Source organism: Lissotriton helveticus, chromosome 7 (genome assembly GCF_964261635.1).
Source record: "Lissotriton helveticus chromosome 7, aLisHel1.1, whole genome shotgun sequence".
NCBI classification, from domain to species: domain Eukaryota; kingdom Metazoa; phylum Chordata; class Amphibia; order Caudata; family Salamandridae; genus Lissotriton; species Lissotriton helveticus.
In genome coordinates this window covers 219,591,096-219,607,883 of record NC_136068.1, presented here as the reverse complement: position 1 = coordinate 219,607,883, position 16,788 = coordinate 219,591,096, and the positions used below count along the sequence as shown (strand labels likewise).

Sequence of the window (16,788 nt, the reverse complement as noted above, 5' to 3'; positions counted from 1 at the left end):
AGATATTAACATCCTTAAACGTACAAGAACTTTCACACCTTACAACATCTCCTGGCCAAAGAGACAGTCTTTACTGTAACTCAAAAGGGAATAGTCTATCATCATTAAACCCGTGGACAAGGGGGTGGTATTGTATTACCGAACACGGAGAAGTACAAGGCAGAAGTGACCATACAATTGAACAACCCTAACCATTACAAAAAAGCTCATGACTAACCATTCTCGCAGATTAGACGTAGAATTCAGGAGGCTACCACACATGGTGTAGAAGAAGGCTTCCTCATTCAATTAAAGTTTGAATTTTTTGAATAAAAAGTCACCTAAGTCTCCTTTCCTATACACACTGCCGAAAATCCACAAAGATATTAATACTTCTTCAGGGAGACCCATTCTATTGGGCTGTGATTCTAAACTGGAGCCTATCAGAGATTATATAAACACCCTTATCAAGGACTGTGTCCCCTACTAGATACATACGTTCGCAACAGCTCTTGCATGATTAATCTTGTCCTTGGTCTAGAATAATGATCCTACAGAAGAAATATTAGTGACACTTGACATTGAGTCGCTTTTCACAGACATCTCTCAAAATCAGAACATAGAGGTGATAAGACAGATTGTTGGTCAGCACCCTACACCATACCGTGTCCTGACCTCATTAATTGTTGAACTTCTAGAAATTGCCTTAAACACCAACTATTTTCTCTTTGACTCCAATGGGAGCCATTTTTCCTCCCAACCTACCAAATCTCTGTGTTGGCCATTTTGAACATGTATTCATTACTACAGTGTCCAAATCCTTCTAAAGTAACATCAGATGTTGGAAGCACTATATAGATGATCTATTCATGATCTGGACAAGCTCACAAGACACGCTGCATCAGTTTATACATCATCTCAATACCTGCCAATCATACCTCAAGTTTACACATGAAATGAAGACTGAAAGCATTCCATTCTTAGAACTAGAAATCAAAAATGGGGCTAATCATTTAATTGTGTCCCTCTACAGAAAACTAACAGAACATAACACAGTACTGCAATATGGTAGCTTTCACTCACGGGCCCAGAAGGATGGACTTGCCAATAGACAATTTCTGGGATTACGCAGAAACTGTACCCATTAAAGAGGACTTCTTTAAGGAGGGATCCATTCTTAGCTGTAAATTGAGGGAGAGATGATATCCCAAAGGACTAGTTAAAATTTCCATGAAAAGAGCTTGGTACAGCCCAAGAGGAAAAATACTTAAAACAAGACAAAATAATCATTTTGATAACATTGTTTGTGTCACTACCTTCTGTTCAGATACAACCAAAATAGTCAAGATCATCAGTCGACATTGGCCAGTTCTCAACACAATGAGTATTTTCAAAGAGCCTCTCCTTTTTTCATACATAAAAGGACAAATTATCAGAGACCATACAGTGCATTCCAACACCTGTTTTCAAAAGTCCACAAACACTATTTCAGAAATATGAGGCATACCCCCCTTTAAAGGTCATTACAAACGTGGAAATTGCATTGCTTGCCAATACACTCTTAACGCAAAAGAAATGATGCATAGGGATGTAACAATTGCTTTGCAGCAACACACTAACTGCGCCTCTACAAATGTTGTCTACCTTATCTGGTATCCGCATAATTTGATATATATTGGAAAAACATCACAACCAGTCCAGGCTAGAATCGGGCAACATAGAAGCTGCATACAATGTAAAATTGAAACTGCCCCTCTTGTCAACATTACACAGAGAAAGAACACACACCTGATTCCCTTAAGTGGCAAATTAAGAAAGCAATTCCATCACCAAGAGGAGGAGATGTTTCATATACCCTACAGAGGCTTGAATGTAAATTGATAGATGTAATTATATCTGGCAAGGACTGAACACGATGGAGGAATGGCGTGTTTATTACCTTAAACTAAACTGTGACTCCTCTTGCCATACAGAACCTTCCATGCTTAAAGAAAGGAATTTAAATTTTAGTGCGTGTCACTATGATGGTCAAAATCCTTACATAGACATCATGGGATTGGTAATATGTCAAGAGAAATGCAGTAAATGTGTATATTGTGTCCACCTGTGTGCCTAAGAACTGGCTATCAGTGTCTTGTTATGTTATCAGGAATTTCTATAGCGCACGTACACTGAGGGGTTTTATGGCGCTGGCTATAAGGAGTGTCAAACATTCAAAAAGGAGCTTTAGAGGGGGAAAAAAACACAGGTTGCCTTCCACTCAAGTCAATCAAAAACAACAAGACCTGGTTTGTAAGGCACCTCTTGTCAGGCTACACAATTTCTACACGGAGGCGAGGATCTACAAACTGTAAATTCCATATAATCCTCTCTTTTCTTTTCTATGAGGAATTCGCCAAGCGTTTTCCGCCTTTACTTAAAAATGTTTTTACAAAAGACAGTCCCCACGTTTTATAATATTTCCATCAACTTATCATGATGTGAAAAGAACCCAAAGGTTTCTAATAAAGTAGAATAAAGGAAAAAGTCACAGATCAGCGTTTATGGTGACTCCTAGGCTTTTGACAGAGGGGGCCGGGACGTGGGGGAGGGGGGGGGACTCCAAGTTCCGTCGGCCAGTAGTGTGGGCCCCAGAAAATCTGGCCTTTCTCGGGCAGGACTAGTTCGGTCTTGCCCAGATTAAGTTTCAAATGGTTAAGGTCCATCCAGCGCTGGATATAAAGCATGGTTTCCTGAAATTCCTGAATTGAATTAGGGGAGTAGTCGATAGTGAAAATTAGCTGAAGGTCGTCAGCATAGTTAAATGTGGTTACCTTCCTGTCTTTTAAGGACTGAATCAATCAAGGGCAGGAGGTAGAGATTGAACAAGGGGGGGAGATAGTGACGATCCCTGCGGGACCCCACACGTAGTCACGATTATAGGAGCGGTGAATGGGGCAAGGCGGACTGCTTGGGTGCGACCATCAAGAAAGGAGCCAATCCAATCGATTGCTGAGCCCTGGATGCTGGCCTGTCTGACACGGTCCATCAGGATTTTATGGTCGACTGTGTCAAATGCGGCTGACAAATCCAGGAGCCCCAGGGCCTGATGGATGCCCTTGTCAGCCTTTGCTCGTAAGGCATCTAGTACCGCGAGAATCACTGTCTCCTTAGAGTGCGTGGGGCGGAAGCCTGCTTGGTGGGAATCTAGGTGTTCAGAGGATTCGATGAAATTGGATAGACACCTAGCTACGTGTGCTTCCAAAAGCTTGGCTAAGTAGGGGAGCAAGAAAATGGGGCGGTAGTTAGATAGGTCCAAGGGGTCTGACCCTGGTTTCTTTAGGAGAGGGACCACTATCGCATTCTTGAGTGTGGTAGGGACCTTCCCCTGCGAGAGAGACTCGTTCAGGAAGGGCAGTACGATGTGTGGCAGAGCAGAAAGGGTGTCTTTTAAAATGTGAGGAGGGCAGCAGTCTCTAGGGGAGCCAAACTTGACTCTGGACAGCAATTCCAGGAAGCACTGAGTGCAAATGGCAGGGAAGTGATCTAGGGTGTACGAATTTGTTATGATGATGTCTGGGGGCTCCGTGCATATGGGTGTGGGGATGCTGGCTTTTATTTTTGAGATTTTATCCATGAAGAAGTTGTTCAGCAAGTAATATAATTCTTGGGTGGGTATCTGTTTAGGTAGTATTCTCTCTGCATTGCATAGTTTGTTGACTATAGAGAACATTTCCTTCGACCTGTTCTGGGAGCTCTGGATTCTGGCGGAGAAGGGCGAAGCTTTGGCAGCCGTGATGGCTTGCTTTGGCAGCCTTGATGGCGTTTTTGTGGTCTTTATGTTCCTTTAGGTACGGGACTTTCTCTTCAAGGGAGTATTTTAACCTCCATCTTCTTTCTTTTTGTCGGAGAGCTAACTTTTGATTTTTTAGCTGAGTAGAGAACCATTTCTGTGCGTCGGATCGGGGAGCGCGGCCGCTAATAGCCAGGCTGAAATATTTCCTTCCGTGGTATTGATATCAAGGTTGTGGGCGGGCGCTGAATTAGCCAAGGAGTTGATGAACTCTTGTTTGTTAAGGGCCCTCCACTTCCTTATCATACCACCCTCGGCCGTAGGAGTCTTGATGTTAACGGGGATTGTTACCGTAAATTTTATAAGATGATGATCTGACCATATGCATGGTGAGATCGTGGTAGGGATAAAGTTAGATTAGTGGTCCAGACTTGGTCCAGTATATGCCCTTTGATATGGGTAGCGGATGATATGTGATAAGTAAAGTTGAGGTTGGTAAGTCGATCAGTTAATTCGACTACGTGGGGCCCACCAAGAGCGTTGTTGCACCAATAATTCAGATCGCCTATTAACAGAATATTAGTATAGTTCGTGGCCAGATTAGCAATCTTTTCGCTCACTGAAAGAGGAAATAAGGGCATGTGCTGTGGAGGCCTATAGACAAGTACACAGATAAGAGGTCCAGAGCTGGAATCAATTTTGATGACCATATTCTCTACAGCCGGGAGGCTTAGAGGAGTGATGGTAGTGAAATGATGGTCTTTGTGGATGATTGCGGCTACACCACCGCCAGTTTTACCTGGAGGCCGATTCACATGTACTATGTAGTAGTCCTGCGGTAATGCAGCTAGCATATCCGGTGTGGAATCGTTATGTAGCCAGGTTTCAGTAACCAGGAGAACGTCTGGTTTTTCCGCCATTAGTTATAGAAAAATGTCAATCTGGTGCTTGACTAAGGAGCAAGTGTTGAGGTAGAATACACGTAGGTCTATTTTTTTTGCTTTGGCGGGAACATAAACTCGTTTGAAGAGAGATGGGGGGGCAGTAACCCTGTAGGGGGACTCCGTGGCTGAGAGATGCCGTTCAGGCTAAGGCGTTCGTGGATAGATGGTTTGAGAGGGATTGCCGGCTAAGCAAGTGTTCTAAGTTCTTCAGAGGAATTCTTGTATGTAACTGCTTATGAACAATTTCCATTGATGTGTCAAAAAAAGTGTGTTTTTTCTTCTTTTTATCATTATTGACTGTAATGTAATTGAAAATTAGAGGCACAGGTGGAGTATTGCACCAAGCAGACCGTTAAACTCATATTCCTTCGTTACACACCCATAAGTCATCAAAACAGTGAAATTCTTCCATAAAAAATTATTTTATTCCTTCAATCCTTCTTCATGTGGCGCATAGAACACAATGTCCTCACCACTGTACAAGCGCGTGTGCAAGAGAATCCTTCCCGACTCTACATCATAGTAGGTCTAGTTGTTGCACGCCTCCGGGGCTGACAGCACACAATGTCTTGAGAACTGGCGATTCTCTGACTTGGAGTTCGCCTCGATAAATAGAAACTTCCATATGGACTGACGTGCCATTAAGTGGCACGGCAGGAAGTATTGCTGTGCTGACCAGTGACTCGATTGGGAGCACATACAGGCTCTCTTATCCACGGTGAGTCCATTAGTCGTCATGTAACTTAATGATATAAATTACAGTTACACATCCCAATAGTGCAAAATGGATAGCCAAACTTTTAATTTTAAGCCCTTTACCGTTACCTTTAGGCAACCCATATCCATATCTGACCCTTCCTGAAGGAAGAACACAGTACCAGGATCTTCCGGTAAACCAGGAACCCTTTTCCATACCTGACCCGTCCTGAGGGAAGAACACAATATCCAGATCTTCCAGTAAACCAGGAAGCATAATAATGCCTTAATGACTGGACAAATGAGTTGCAATCCACACTGAAAAATAGGTAAGCATTACGTGTCTCAGCTTCCACAGCCCTATGGTTGTCACTTGTTTCTTAAACGATAGGTACCACTATCCTCAGATGTGTATCTTTCTAATTTATAAATGTATCTGATGCCCTGCACACTCTTAGTTTATCAAAGTTGAATATGTTTATCAAATTAATCCTTCATCATAAAGGTGCCACCATTCAACCTGACTGGCTCAAGTCAGTCCGAAAGCTACATAAACAGATACTGTTTAAGAATGGCGCACTGTTCAATCACCCGGTGGGTGCTATTAATTTAAACCAATCGTATAAACCCTTTATCTAGAACCAGTGTCATTAAATGGTACTCTATGTGCCAACACAAAAAATCTTTTCCAAACAAATAATCAAAAACAAGCTGGTCCACTCTGAAAACGTGTCATGATTCTTCTTTTATTCTTTTTCTTTGTACGGTTTTCATAAATTCCTTGAGTTTACTCGTGAATGCATTACATCATGTATCCACTCCTTGACAGCATATTTATGTGGTTTCCCAATGCATTTCGGTATAGAATACCTTCATCAGGGAATTCTAAAATAAAACAGAAGCTAGTACATATGCCCATCAAAAATTAAATCGGGATTAAATAGACCACCACTTCAATTCTAAATGATTGGTTGTCATGCTCGTTAAAAAATGAATCAAGTAGTGACTGGGTGCATAAAATCACGCTTCCACAACCATGAACCGAAATACTATGTGCTTAACATCGTGCTACCTTAACCCTGTACTAAAAACACCCGTTGTGACTTTCACTGACCTGTATATAGCTGTCTGCCTGTAAAAAACATCAAACAAATGTAACTACCTGTGCGCCACCTTCTGCCCGTCGTTAACTTACTGTGAAATAGTGTGAATTGTACCTGTGCCTAACTTCAACTTCTCTTCAACGTGAATAACCAGATAACAGTTACCGGCTCGAAACCTTCGTACTCCAGTACTACATAAAAAAGGAAGGAAACCCTGATGATATGTCTCGCTCGGCTTCATCATTGTCTCGTATTAAAACTCACATACTAAACTCTCACCTTACTCCCACTATTCTTCTCAAAACGTGACCCGCTATCTTATGTCGACTGTGTACTCTTCCGCTGTACGGGTGCCACCGTGCTCCGTTTCAGTCAAATGCTGGAAATGCAAGCTTGTCTGACATCATAACACCAAACAGTAAAGAAGGACCATGATGCCTTCTTCAAACAGAGCACCGCCATCTTTGCCTAATTAATTGCATTGCTATAACCGCGAACAGCATGCATGTACCCTACCCCTCTATACCAATACTTAAAACAAACTGCTCATTAAAATGATGAAGGTATTCTATACCGAAATGCATTGGGAAACCACATAAATATGCTGTCAAGGAGTGGATACATGATGTAATGCATTCACAAGGAAACTCAAGGAATTTATGAAAACCGTACAAAGAAAAAGAATAAAAGAAGAATCATGACACGTTTTCAGAGTGGACCAGCTTGTTTTTGATTATTTGTTTGGAAAAGATGTTTTGTGTTGGCTCATAGAGTACCATTTAATGACACTGGTTCTAGATAAAGGGTTTATATGATTGGTTTAAATTAATAGCTCCCACGGGGCGAGTGAACAGTGCGCCATTCTTAAACAGTATCTGTTTGTTTATGTATCTTTCTAATTTAGCACATTTTGTAGTCCCCTGGTCATAACCGTCCTGATGAGACCCTCATATTGCAAGCAGGGTCAAAACATCATCAACACCAACTAATGGACAGTCTCTAGGCAGAAGCACCAGAGTCTGGTCGCTCCTTTTCCAATGCAAAGTGATCATTTAGACGTACTTGTGTATACCAATAACCCTTTCAAAATCACATTATTGTCTCTTTTTTTATGTGTGATAGAGAACCCCAAGTGAAGTAACCATAACCATTTTATAATCTTATCACTATTCAGTGAAACAGTATGCGCCTACATGTTTTGTATTACAACGAGAATAAATAACTCAGCTAAGCTCGGCTGAACTGAGATCTGTTACAGCCAAAATTGGTCTTTTTCAATTCCTTTTTGACAGATCTGTTCTGTTTTATTATTATTTTCTGTTTCTTTGATTAAATCTACACAGAACTATCCTGTAGTAATAAGAAATTGGTTTTCGGAAATAAGTTCCATGAAAACACTTCTTATAAGTTTATAGATTTAGACTACAGCACATCCCAATTTCTATTTCAGTTGCTTTCAGATTGTTCGTACAGCTGCTGCACGCTTTATCATGAACATTAAGAAATGTTCCCACCTATCTTCTCATCTTCAGTGGCTCCATATTTGAGAGCAAAGCATTTTTAAGGCTCTTTGTATGTGGGCTGTGACAACCTCCACACAGGTCCCATGTCCATACAAAATCTTCTCAACAGTTATATCCCAGCAATATGCCACCACTCGACTTCTTGATTCCAAGCATCATCAAAGTCAGGAAGGGCACTCCCTTCACTTTGTAACTGCTAAAGCCTGGAATAATTCCCACCATCTTTTTTGCGGGCCACCTCATCTTACACCGATTTCAGAAAATGTCTCAAAACCTATGTGTAACTTAGTAACATATATTTTTTCTAATAACTGCCTGAGGTGTGTTGTTATTCTCTGAGGCGGAAAGCCGGAGAACTGTATTTCAACTCTGTGTATTTTAAATATTTCACTTGTGTCACTTTACCTTGATTTTAAACCTCGCTGAGCTCACCTGCAAAAAAGCCCGATCTAAAGGCGCTTTACAGCCCGTCACGACCACTCCTGAGACAGTGACCCCGCGCTAAACAGGGAAACGCCCAAAGGCGGTAGCCACGCCCTCTGCGAGGCCACGCCCCCTCCCAACGAGTACAAAACGCTGACTGGAAGCGGAAATCACTCGTGTGTTGTTATTCTCTGAGGCGGAAAGCCGGAGAACTGTATTTCAACTCTGTGTATTTTAAATATTTCACTTGTGTCACTTTACCTTGATTTTAAACCTCGCTGAGCTCACCTGCAAAAAAGCCCGATCTAAAGGCGCTTTACAGCCCGTCACGACCACTCCTGAGACAGCGACCCCGCGCTGAACAGGGAAACGCCCAAAGGCGGTAGCCACGCCCTCTGCGAGGCCACGCCCCCTCCCAACGAGTACTAATGTGCCGCCCATACCAGCGCAGCGGACGAGCGCAGTTTGCGCGCCGAAGGCGCGCCCAAGGTAAGCCCGTCTGCGCCCGTCCGCGCTCGACCGGGCACAGGGCCAGAACCCCTGCCCAAAGCAGCCAACCCTAAAGTAAGGTACTCACGCAGAGAGCTCCTATGTCTCAGACCCCCTTCGCCCTCTTGCGAGTACACCCATGATCTAAATGGACCTTTTACTCGCTGCTCTCTATGTAAGCCAGTTCAGCTCTCGTTCCCCTCAAAACCTTACAAACCCGCAGCCCTCAAACTGGCCTCACTAAACTGTCGCTCACTTCCTAAACATTCAACACAAATCAACCATCTTATAGAATACCTTGAGATAGATGTCCTCTTTCTCACGGAAACGTGGATTACCCCCCAATCACAATCTGACATGGCACTAGCAACCCCACCGGGCTACTGCATTCAGTCCCTACCCCGCCCTCTAGGCAGAGGCGGAGGTGTCGCCATTATCCATCGAGACTATCTCCACTGTAAAACCAGTGAGGCGCAGATCACGGACTCAGAAAGCCTCCACTTCACTATTAAACTAAACCCCACTAACTCACTAATAGGAATACTTGTGTACCGTCCTCCCGGTCCCCCAGGTCCCTTCGCTAGCTCCCTCCTGGACTCTGTCACAACCCAGGCTAACTCCCTATCCAACTTTATGATAGTAGGTGACCTGAATATACATCTGGAAGACCCGGTAGACACGATGGCTAACGACCTGATCCTTGATCTGGCGGCACTTGACATCCACCTACTCAACTCCGGAGCCACCCACATCAGGGGTCACCTACTGGACCCGGTGTTCACCAGCTCCCCCGCGATGCAAGCGAAGGAGGCCCTTCCCCTCCCCTGGACAGACCACTTCCTAGTCCTCTTCCAATTACCTGATACTTTCAGGAAACCCCAAAAACTCCCCACTTATAGCAAGGACAGGACCTGGTCCAGACTTTCCACGGAAAAATGGGCCAATATTCTCGAAAGGACTACCCCTACTCATACAGAAGACCCGGCCATCGCAGACAAAAAATTCAGGGACTGGATTACTTCCTCCCTGGACCTAGTACTCCCACTTAGAACTAGGGAAAACAAAAATGGCAAACCTGGGTCAGCCCCATGGTTCACCGCGGACCTCCGCATACTACGCAAAAACTGCAAAAAAGCCGAGCGGCTCTGGAGGAGAAACTGGCAGCATGCCGACAAAAAAGCCTATCAGACCACAGTTAGACTCTATAAAGAGGCCATCAAACAAGCTAAAACCTCGCATTACGACACGCGGATACAGGAATCTGCTAACTCAGCCAGAGAATCCTTTTTAATTGTAAAGGAGCTGCTTAAAGTCCCCATCACACCCTCTCCCACTACCCCCATAGTCGACAGAAGTAATGAGCTAGCGAATTACTTTAATGACAAAATCACTCGTATCCTAACATCCCTCCCCCCCTCTGGTTCCACCAGTCACATGGAAAGCCGCTTACCCCTAGACCAGGCGGAAAGTAACCCTCGACCCATACTATCAACTTTCCGGCCAGTAACCAGCCTAGAGGTTGAACAAACCTTCACGAAAATAAAAAGCGGATCACCTCTGGACCCAGCACCACTCAGGTTCCTTAAAACCGTAACCTCAGTCATCATACCCACTGTCACGGAACTCATCAACAGCTCGCTCGCCCACGGATCTGTCCCTGACAACTGGAAGAAAGCTGTGGTAAAAGCACTTCTAAAAAAACCTCAGCTGGACCCAGCGGATATGTCCAACTACCGTCCAATATCCTTACTCCCGGGTATTAGCAAAATAACCGAGAAACTGGTAAATACACAATTATCCCAGTTCCTTGAAACCAACAATCTGCTCAGACAATCCCAAACCGGTTTCCGCCCGGGCCATGGTACAGACACCGCACTTCTCGCCGTCATTGAAGAAACAAGGCGCATATTGGATTCAGGAGGATCAGTGGCAGTGATCCTCCTGGACCTAAGCGCAGCCTTCGACACGGTTAACCACCGTGTCCTTCTCAATAGACTGGCGGATGCAGGGCTCACCGGGACGGCACTCAGTTGGATTAAATCCTTCCTTACAGGGCGCACATTCCAAGTGTGGGATGAAAACCACCACTCATCCATCCTTCCACTCACAAGCGGTGTCCCTCAGGGCTCCTCCCTGAGCCCGACGCTTTTCAATGTATACATGGCCCCTCTTGAGGACGTGGTAACACCATTTAAAATAAAAATGGTAAACTATGCCGACGACACCCAGCTGGTCGTCTCTTTGTCCCAACTGATCGACCACCCAGAAAACCTGACCAACTGTCTTACAGGAATCCATAACTGGATGAATCACTCATCCTTAAAACTAAATGGGTCAAAAACGGAGGTGATGCTCCTAGGAAAACAATGGACGACCATCCCTCCAGCACTTTGGCCCGACGTGTTTGGGGAAATCCCTCCCCCGAAACGTGAAATTAAGACACTCGGTGTGTGGCTCGAGCCAGAACTTACTATGAAAACTCAAGCAACCAAAACCTCGGGTACCTGCTTCGGGCTGATGCGCACGACCCGCAAGATTCTCCCCCTACTGCCACCTACCTCCAGGAAACTACTTATCCAGGGACTGGTATTGTCCCGCCTGGACTACAGCAACCTGGTCTACCTGGGAGCCCCTGAGGCCACATTGACGAAGCTCCAGCGGACACAGAACGCGGCGGCGCGCCTGCTCACAAATACCCCCTCCAGAATGTCCGCCAAGCCGGCCCTGAAGGCCCTGCACTGGCTCCCTGTGCGCCAAAGGGTGCAATTTAAAGCGATGTGTACTACACATAAGCTGATCAACGGATCTGGCCCTGCGATCCTCAGTAAAATGATCACTCCCTATACAGCAGCCAGACCCTTACGATCCCAGAATGAAAACATGGCTAGCGTTCCTAGATTCAAACGATCTCGGACAGGAGGACGACAATTCTCCGTTCAAGCTGCCGCCGGATGGAATGCTCTTCCCCGCTCCCTGAGACTGGAACCCAACTACTTGCCATTTCGCAAGAAATTGAAGGCACATCTATTCCCTAAATAGAATCCCCTTTAAATATCTCTCCCCTCGCCCTCCCCCTCATCAGGATCACAACCCTCACAGCGCGGGGATGCCCTTGGGTCACCAGGCGCTTTAGAAATCGCTAAATAAATAAATAAATAAATAATGAGCTGGGCACGCATTGCTGGTTAATAGTATGCTCTATAAATCAATAATTAATTCATTCATTGATTCTCCATTATCACTCTTCCTATACTAAAGTGGAAAGTGATCTCACAGATTTGGATCCTCCCCTTTGAAGTTTACTTTTGCACAAGTGTTGTTATTGTTACAAAGAAATACTTCTCAGTTACATAAGGGGCACGTTAAGACCAGCAGTGTTCCTGTGCTCAAGAAAATATATGTGACCCTGCAGGATTCGAATTACGAGGGCAAGCACGCATTCCTTTGGTGGATACATTAGCTTACTGTGCCAACACACATGGCTAGTGTGTTTCTTTGAGAATGTGTGAGTCTTCTACTAAAGGATGTTCTATTATTATTTTCTTTTTATTGTTCACAGAGCCAACATGAGTTTGTTTGGATCAAGCACCGGCTTTGGAACTGGCGGCACCAGCATGTTTGGATCCACACCAACTGATAACCACAATCCCATGAAGGTATCAGTCAAAATTATTCCTATCTCTAAAATTCTCTTTTAATTCTGTTCTGTATTTGATCTATTTAATACCATTTTGATTATTGGGTGGCCTGGCACATTGTTTTTCACGGTTTTCGTCAAATCAATAAAATGTGTTCTGTATTTTTTCACTTTAACTATTAAGTATACTTTTTTTTAGCAGGGCTGTTTTTGTTTGTTTATGCTGTCGATGCAGTTTGCTTCTGGATTATGTGTTTTTTTTGGGGGAGATTTGTAAAGTTCAAACTCGACCCAAAGGTACACAAGCACCAGTTATGTTACACAAAGACACATTATTATTTGGGGGGGGGGGGGGGGGAGGGGGCGGCACGGCACGGGGAGATTGTCATTTGCCCAGAATCACAGGATGTGGAGTCGACCCCGAGGCTCGAACCTTGGTCTCCCAGCTCCAAGGTCGGCAGTCTAGCTGTGAGACCACATTCTCTCCCCATTTGAGCGTGGGTTTATGTATCCAATGTACTGCTGAGTGTTTATCATGGGGTACATCTGCAATTTGTTCCTTTCACGTTCTGGATTCCCCAGCGTTTGTAACAATACTGTTGGTAAAACTTTTAGCTTTTGAGTCCATGTTGCATGAGGATAACCATGTTATGTTCCCAAAGACTGAATCTGTATTGGTCTGTCCTATTGGTTCTGATAAGAGCTGATTCCAGCTCTCCTGAAATGTCCAGTCCAATTAACCATTTATAGCTGCTGTAAAGACAATAGAAGTCCTGATGGTTGGTAGAGTGGCCCCTTTCATAGACCTTTCTAGTGTTGATAGACTCCACCAGCACATAATCTCTTCTCAGTGCCAGGTTTATAACTCCTGAACATAAATATCTTTCTTATACAACTTTTAAAGCTGGCAGCGTTGCATCTCATTTTGAAGATAACACCTTATTACAAGTTTGCTCATTGGCTGACTATGCTTCATTATATGTTGTACTTTCTCTGTCCTCTGTTAACGGGATTTGACGAAGGATGTATTTCTTTCAACAGTCTGATAACCACCTCTTCTGTCCCAGAGCAGATTCAGATCTGTGACCATGCCCATAACTACATTTGTGGTTATTGGAGCTTCTTGTTTTGCAAGTGTGTGGTCCCAAAAGATCCAATAGACATCTCATTATTAAGCATCTGCTAGTTTTGTCTTTAAATACCAGTGTATCTCAAAAGTTTTGTTTTATTGACATGGCAAAAGCCAATGCGCTCTTTTCATGCATATCTCATTATCTTTCTAGCAATACATAATTAATTCCAAGGTGCCCTAATTTTGAGGACCCTACTACACGAAAAACAGTTCACTGAAAATGTATTGGGCACCTTGGAATCGTATTTCAACACAGTCGGTCTAGCCGTGGAGGATTGCACCGCCCACTTTAAGGAGATATGGTTCTGCAGTTTGAAATTCTTCAAAACTAAATGCAGCACGGGATACTTATAATTTCAACCAGCCTTTCGTTCTAAGGCCCACTGGAGGGTATTGACATTGCAAATACTAACAGCTAAATAATCTGTCAGCAAACAGCCTCCACTGGAGGGTAAAGATTTGGCGCAACACAAGTCCTACACATCTGGATAATTCTACTCACTTGGGAGGACCACCAGAGGTCTGTTAATCGTTAGCATGCATAAAGGAGCAAATGCGTGTTGTGCAAAGTCGTGACTGAAAGCCACCCTATGATTAAGGAGCAGGAGCTCCGAAAGCCGTCAGGGATTTGAATGGATTTTATTTCAGAATGCAAGTGCCGGTTCGTCAATAAATGTTCAGTGAACTGTTTATATCTCCAAACACCCTTCATTGATCCAACCAAAGGAGCAACCCAGACCTTCAGGATAGTAGGTATTTATTTCAGCAATTTGACAACGACTTTCAGGTCCGTAAATCTTTCCTGCCGCTTTTCGGCTCCAACGAGCCTTGATCACAGGTGGGCCATCCATCTTGCAGCAGCAACATCACATAACGTTATATGCCAAAAAGAACTACTTTTTTCTCTTGCAGACCCTTGTATACTGCATTGCCCCTAATTCTCCATTTTTTAAAGCATAATCTCCCTGTTATTTCAATTCCTGCAAATCGGTATCTCATTATACAGATTCTATTCCGGGGACATTGCTGGTTCGATTTCTTATGCGGGTACTGTCAAAGTTGCAATAAAAGTTTTTTCTCTCTCTCTCTCTCTCTATCTCTCTATCTCTTCTGATCCTTTTTTATTTTACGCACTCCTTTCCTGCTCTCATGGCGTGTTGCCCCCAGCGGGCCACCCTCCCCCGACCCCTACTTAATGGTGGTGCAGGAAGAGCAAGACTACTGACCTTACTGGTCAGTGTTACTGCTCTCCCACGCGCAGTTCCACAGTTGAGGGACTGCCCTCTGAACCCAGAGCTTCTGTGCAGGTAGGTGTTCGAGGCCCTCCTCCACCTGCAGGCTCCTGCTTGCTCCTCATCCCTGGTGGTCCAGTGGAAGAGCACTCTGCTCATCTGCTGTCCCGTTCTGCTCTATGTCCTTTGTGCCTGTTTTTCTCTTTTTGCTCTTTCGGTCTCTAGGTTTTTGCTCTTCTGTTTTGCTCTTTCTGCTCTCCCGTTTTAGGCCTCACCTAGCGAACGCAGTGCATGCGCTGCTTCGCATTGGCAAGACTATTGTTGTCGGTTTTGCTAGTGAAGGGAGACAAACCATGTGCACGGACAGGCGATGTGCACGCGTGTGGAGTATCCTCTCACATGCTCCCAACGCGCGCTCACATGCTCCCACCCACACGCTTGATTCACTATACAAGGCAGACACGCGCTTGTCTTTGAACACTTCCTGTAACAAACTTCCGGCGCCAGCAATCAACATCAGAGAGGCCCTACCTGGGAGAGTGGCCCTCCTAGGCGCTGCAGGTGAGCCGGTGCGAACGACGGGGCACAGGTGTCAATGACACGACCCAAATCCGATTCTCCAGGGGGTGTCTGAGGTTATGACGTTCCCCCCCCTGTCGTAACTATCCTGGAACTGCAGGTGATTGGAGTTCACTGGAATGAAGCCTGAATCACAACAGTCTTGGGTCTTTGCTGGTACAGTCCAATCCTAAACCCATACGCATCCCCCAAAGACTGTCCGTCTCCCCGGCGTAGCTGCTTCTTTCACTCTTGGCACGGTCCTGTTTGCCACAGACTGCCATGTCTTTGGCACATCCACCTTGCCCCAAAGCATTGACACAATGCACCCTCCCCACTGAACGCAGCACAACGAAAGCCAGTTATGTAGTATGCAGTAAACTTATACGGCCCCTTAAACCCTTAATCTCCCCCCCCCCCCATTCCATTGACACACCTTCCAGTCTAAACAGTTTCTCCTCTCTTAATCAGTTCCGGCATAGCCTTCCTATCTTCTAGCCAAAGTATCTGTGCTGTTCGCGCTACCTCGTAGCAGTTTGCCCTAAACTACTTGTAAAGTGCACTCCGCATTACAGAATTAATTAAACAAGATGGTTTATGACGAAATGAAAACGCCAGCAGTACAACTCCACGATAACGTCCTCTCTAACAATACATGTTGCATATTTAAATGCAAAATGAAACACAACACTACTGCTTGCCACTGGTCTTGTGCCTACTGCCACGAAGACGGCACTCCTGGAATAGCTACCCAATCTTCACCCATGCCATCACTTCCCACTCTTGTCATTCGCATAGCCTCAAACTCCAGTCGAAGTTTCTGTGAGGGGAGAATCAACCTATTCATGTCTCTTATGTTTTCTCGGTCCCTGCTCATTCCACGTTTTAAGATGTACCCAGCTAGTCCCGGTTGTGTCGTTTTAAATGTAGGTGTACCCGTTCTAGAATACAAACGAAAGAAACCTAGTTGAGAAGAACTAGTCGCGCATTAATTACCTTGTGGCATTGACCTGTGAACGAGAGAGCCGCATAATATACTTATGGGGTGGGGGTGATGTTGGGCAAAACCAGGCAGGGAGTGTATTTAATATAGTAAATAGAACATCAACAATATGGATGCAAAGTGCGTTTCCTCTATTCATAATAATGGAATTTTTCGGAAACCGTTCCCTTGTTTTAGTACACTCTAGGAGTGAATGGAAGATTGCATTGTCCACAAATATTTCAATATGAAAGCCGGGCCTTTTCAGTTTGCTAAAATGTTTAATTGTAAAATCTATTGCTACAAGCATATACCATA

The 16,788-nt window shown here is 44.5% G+C and overlaps 1 protein-coding gene across 2 annotated transcripts in view; it reads left to right on the top strand.

The window, feature by feature from the left end:
* RAE1 (ribonucleic acid export 1) overlaps positions 1–16,788 on the top strand; it is a 134,467-nt gene that overhangs the window by 32,553 nt on the left and 85,126 nt on the right. Inside the window, exons 2-3 of one of the 2 annotated variants that reach the window (XM_078651975.1) lie at positions 5,527–5,720; positions 12,489–12,585. In XM_078651975.1, coding sequence (XP_078508101.1) covers positions 12,496–12,585 — 90 coding nt within the window. In that variant the 5' untranslated portion in view covers positions 5,527–5,720; positions 12,489–12,495. The remainder of the gene's footprint in view (positions 1–5,526; positions 5,721–12,488; positions 12,586–16,788) is intronic. The other variant, XM_078651974.1, reaches the window with a different exon arrangement.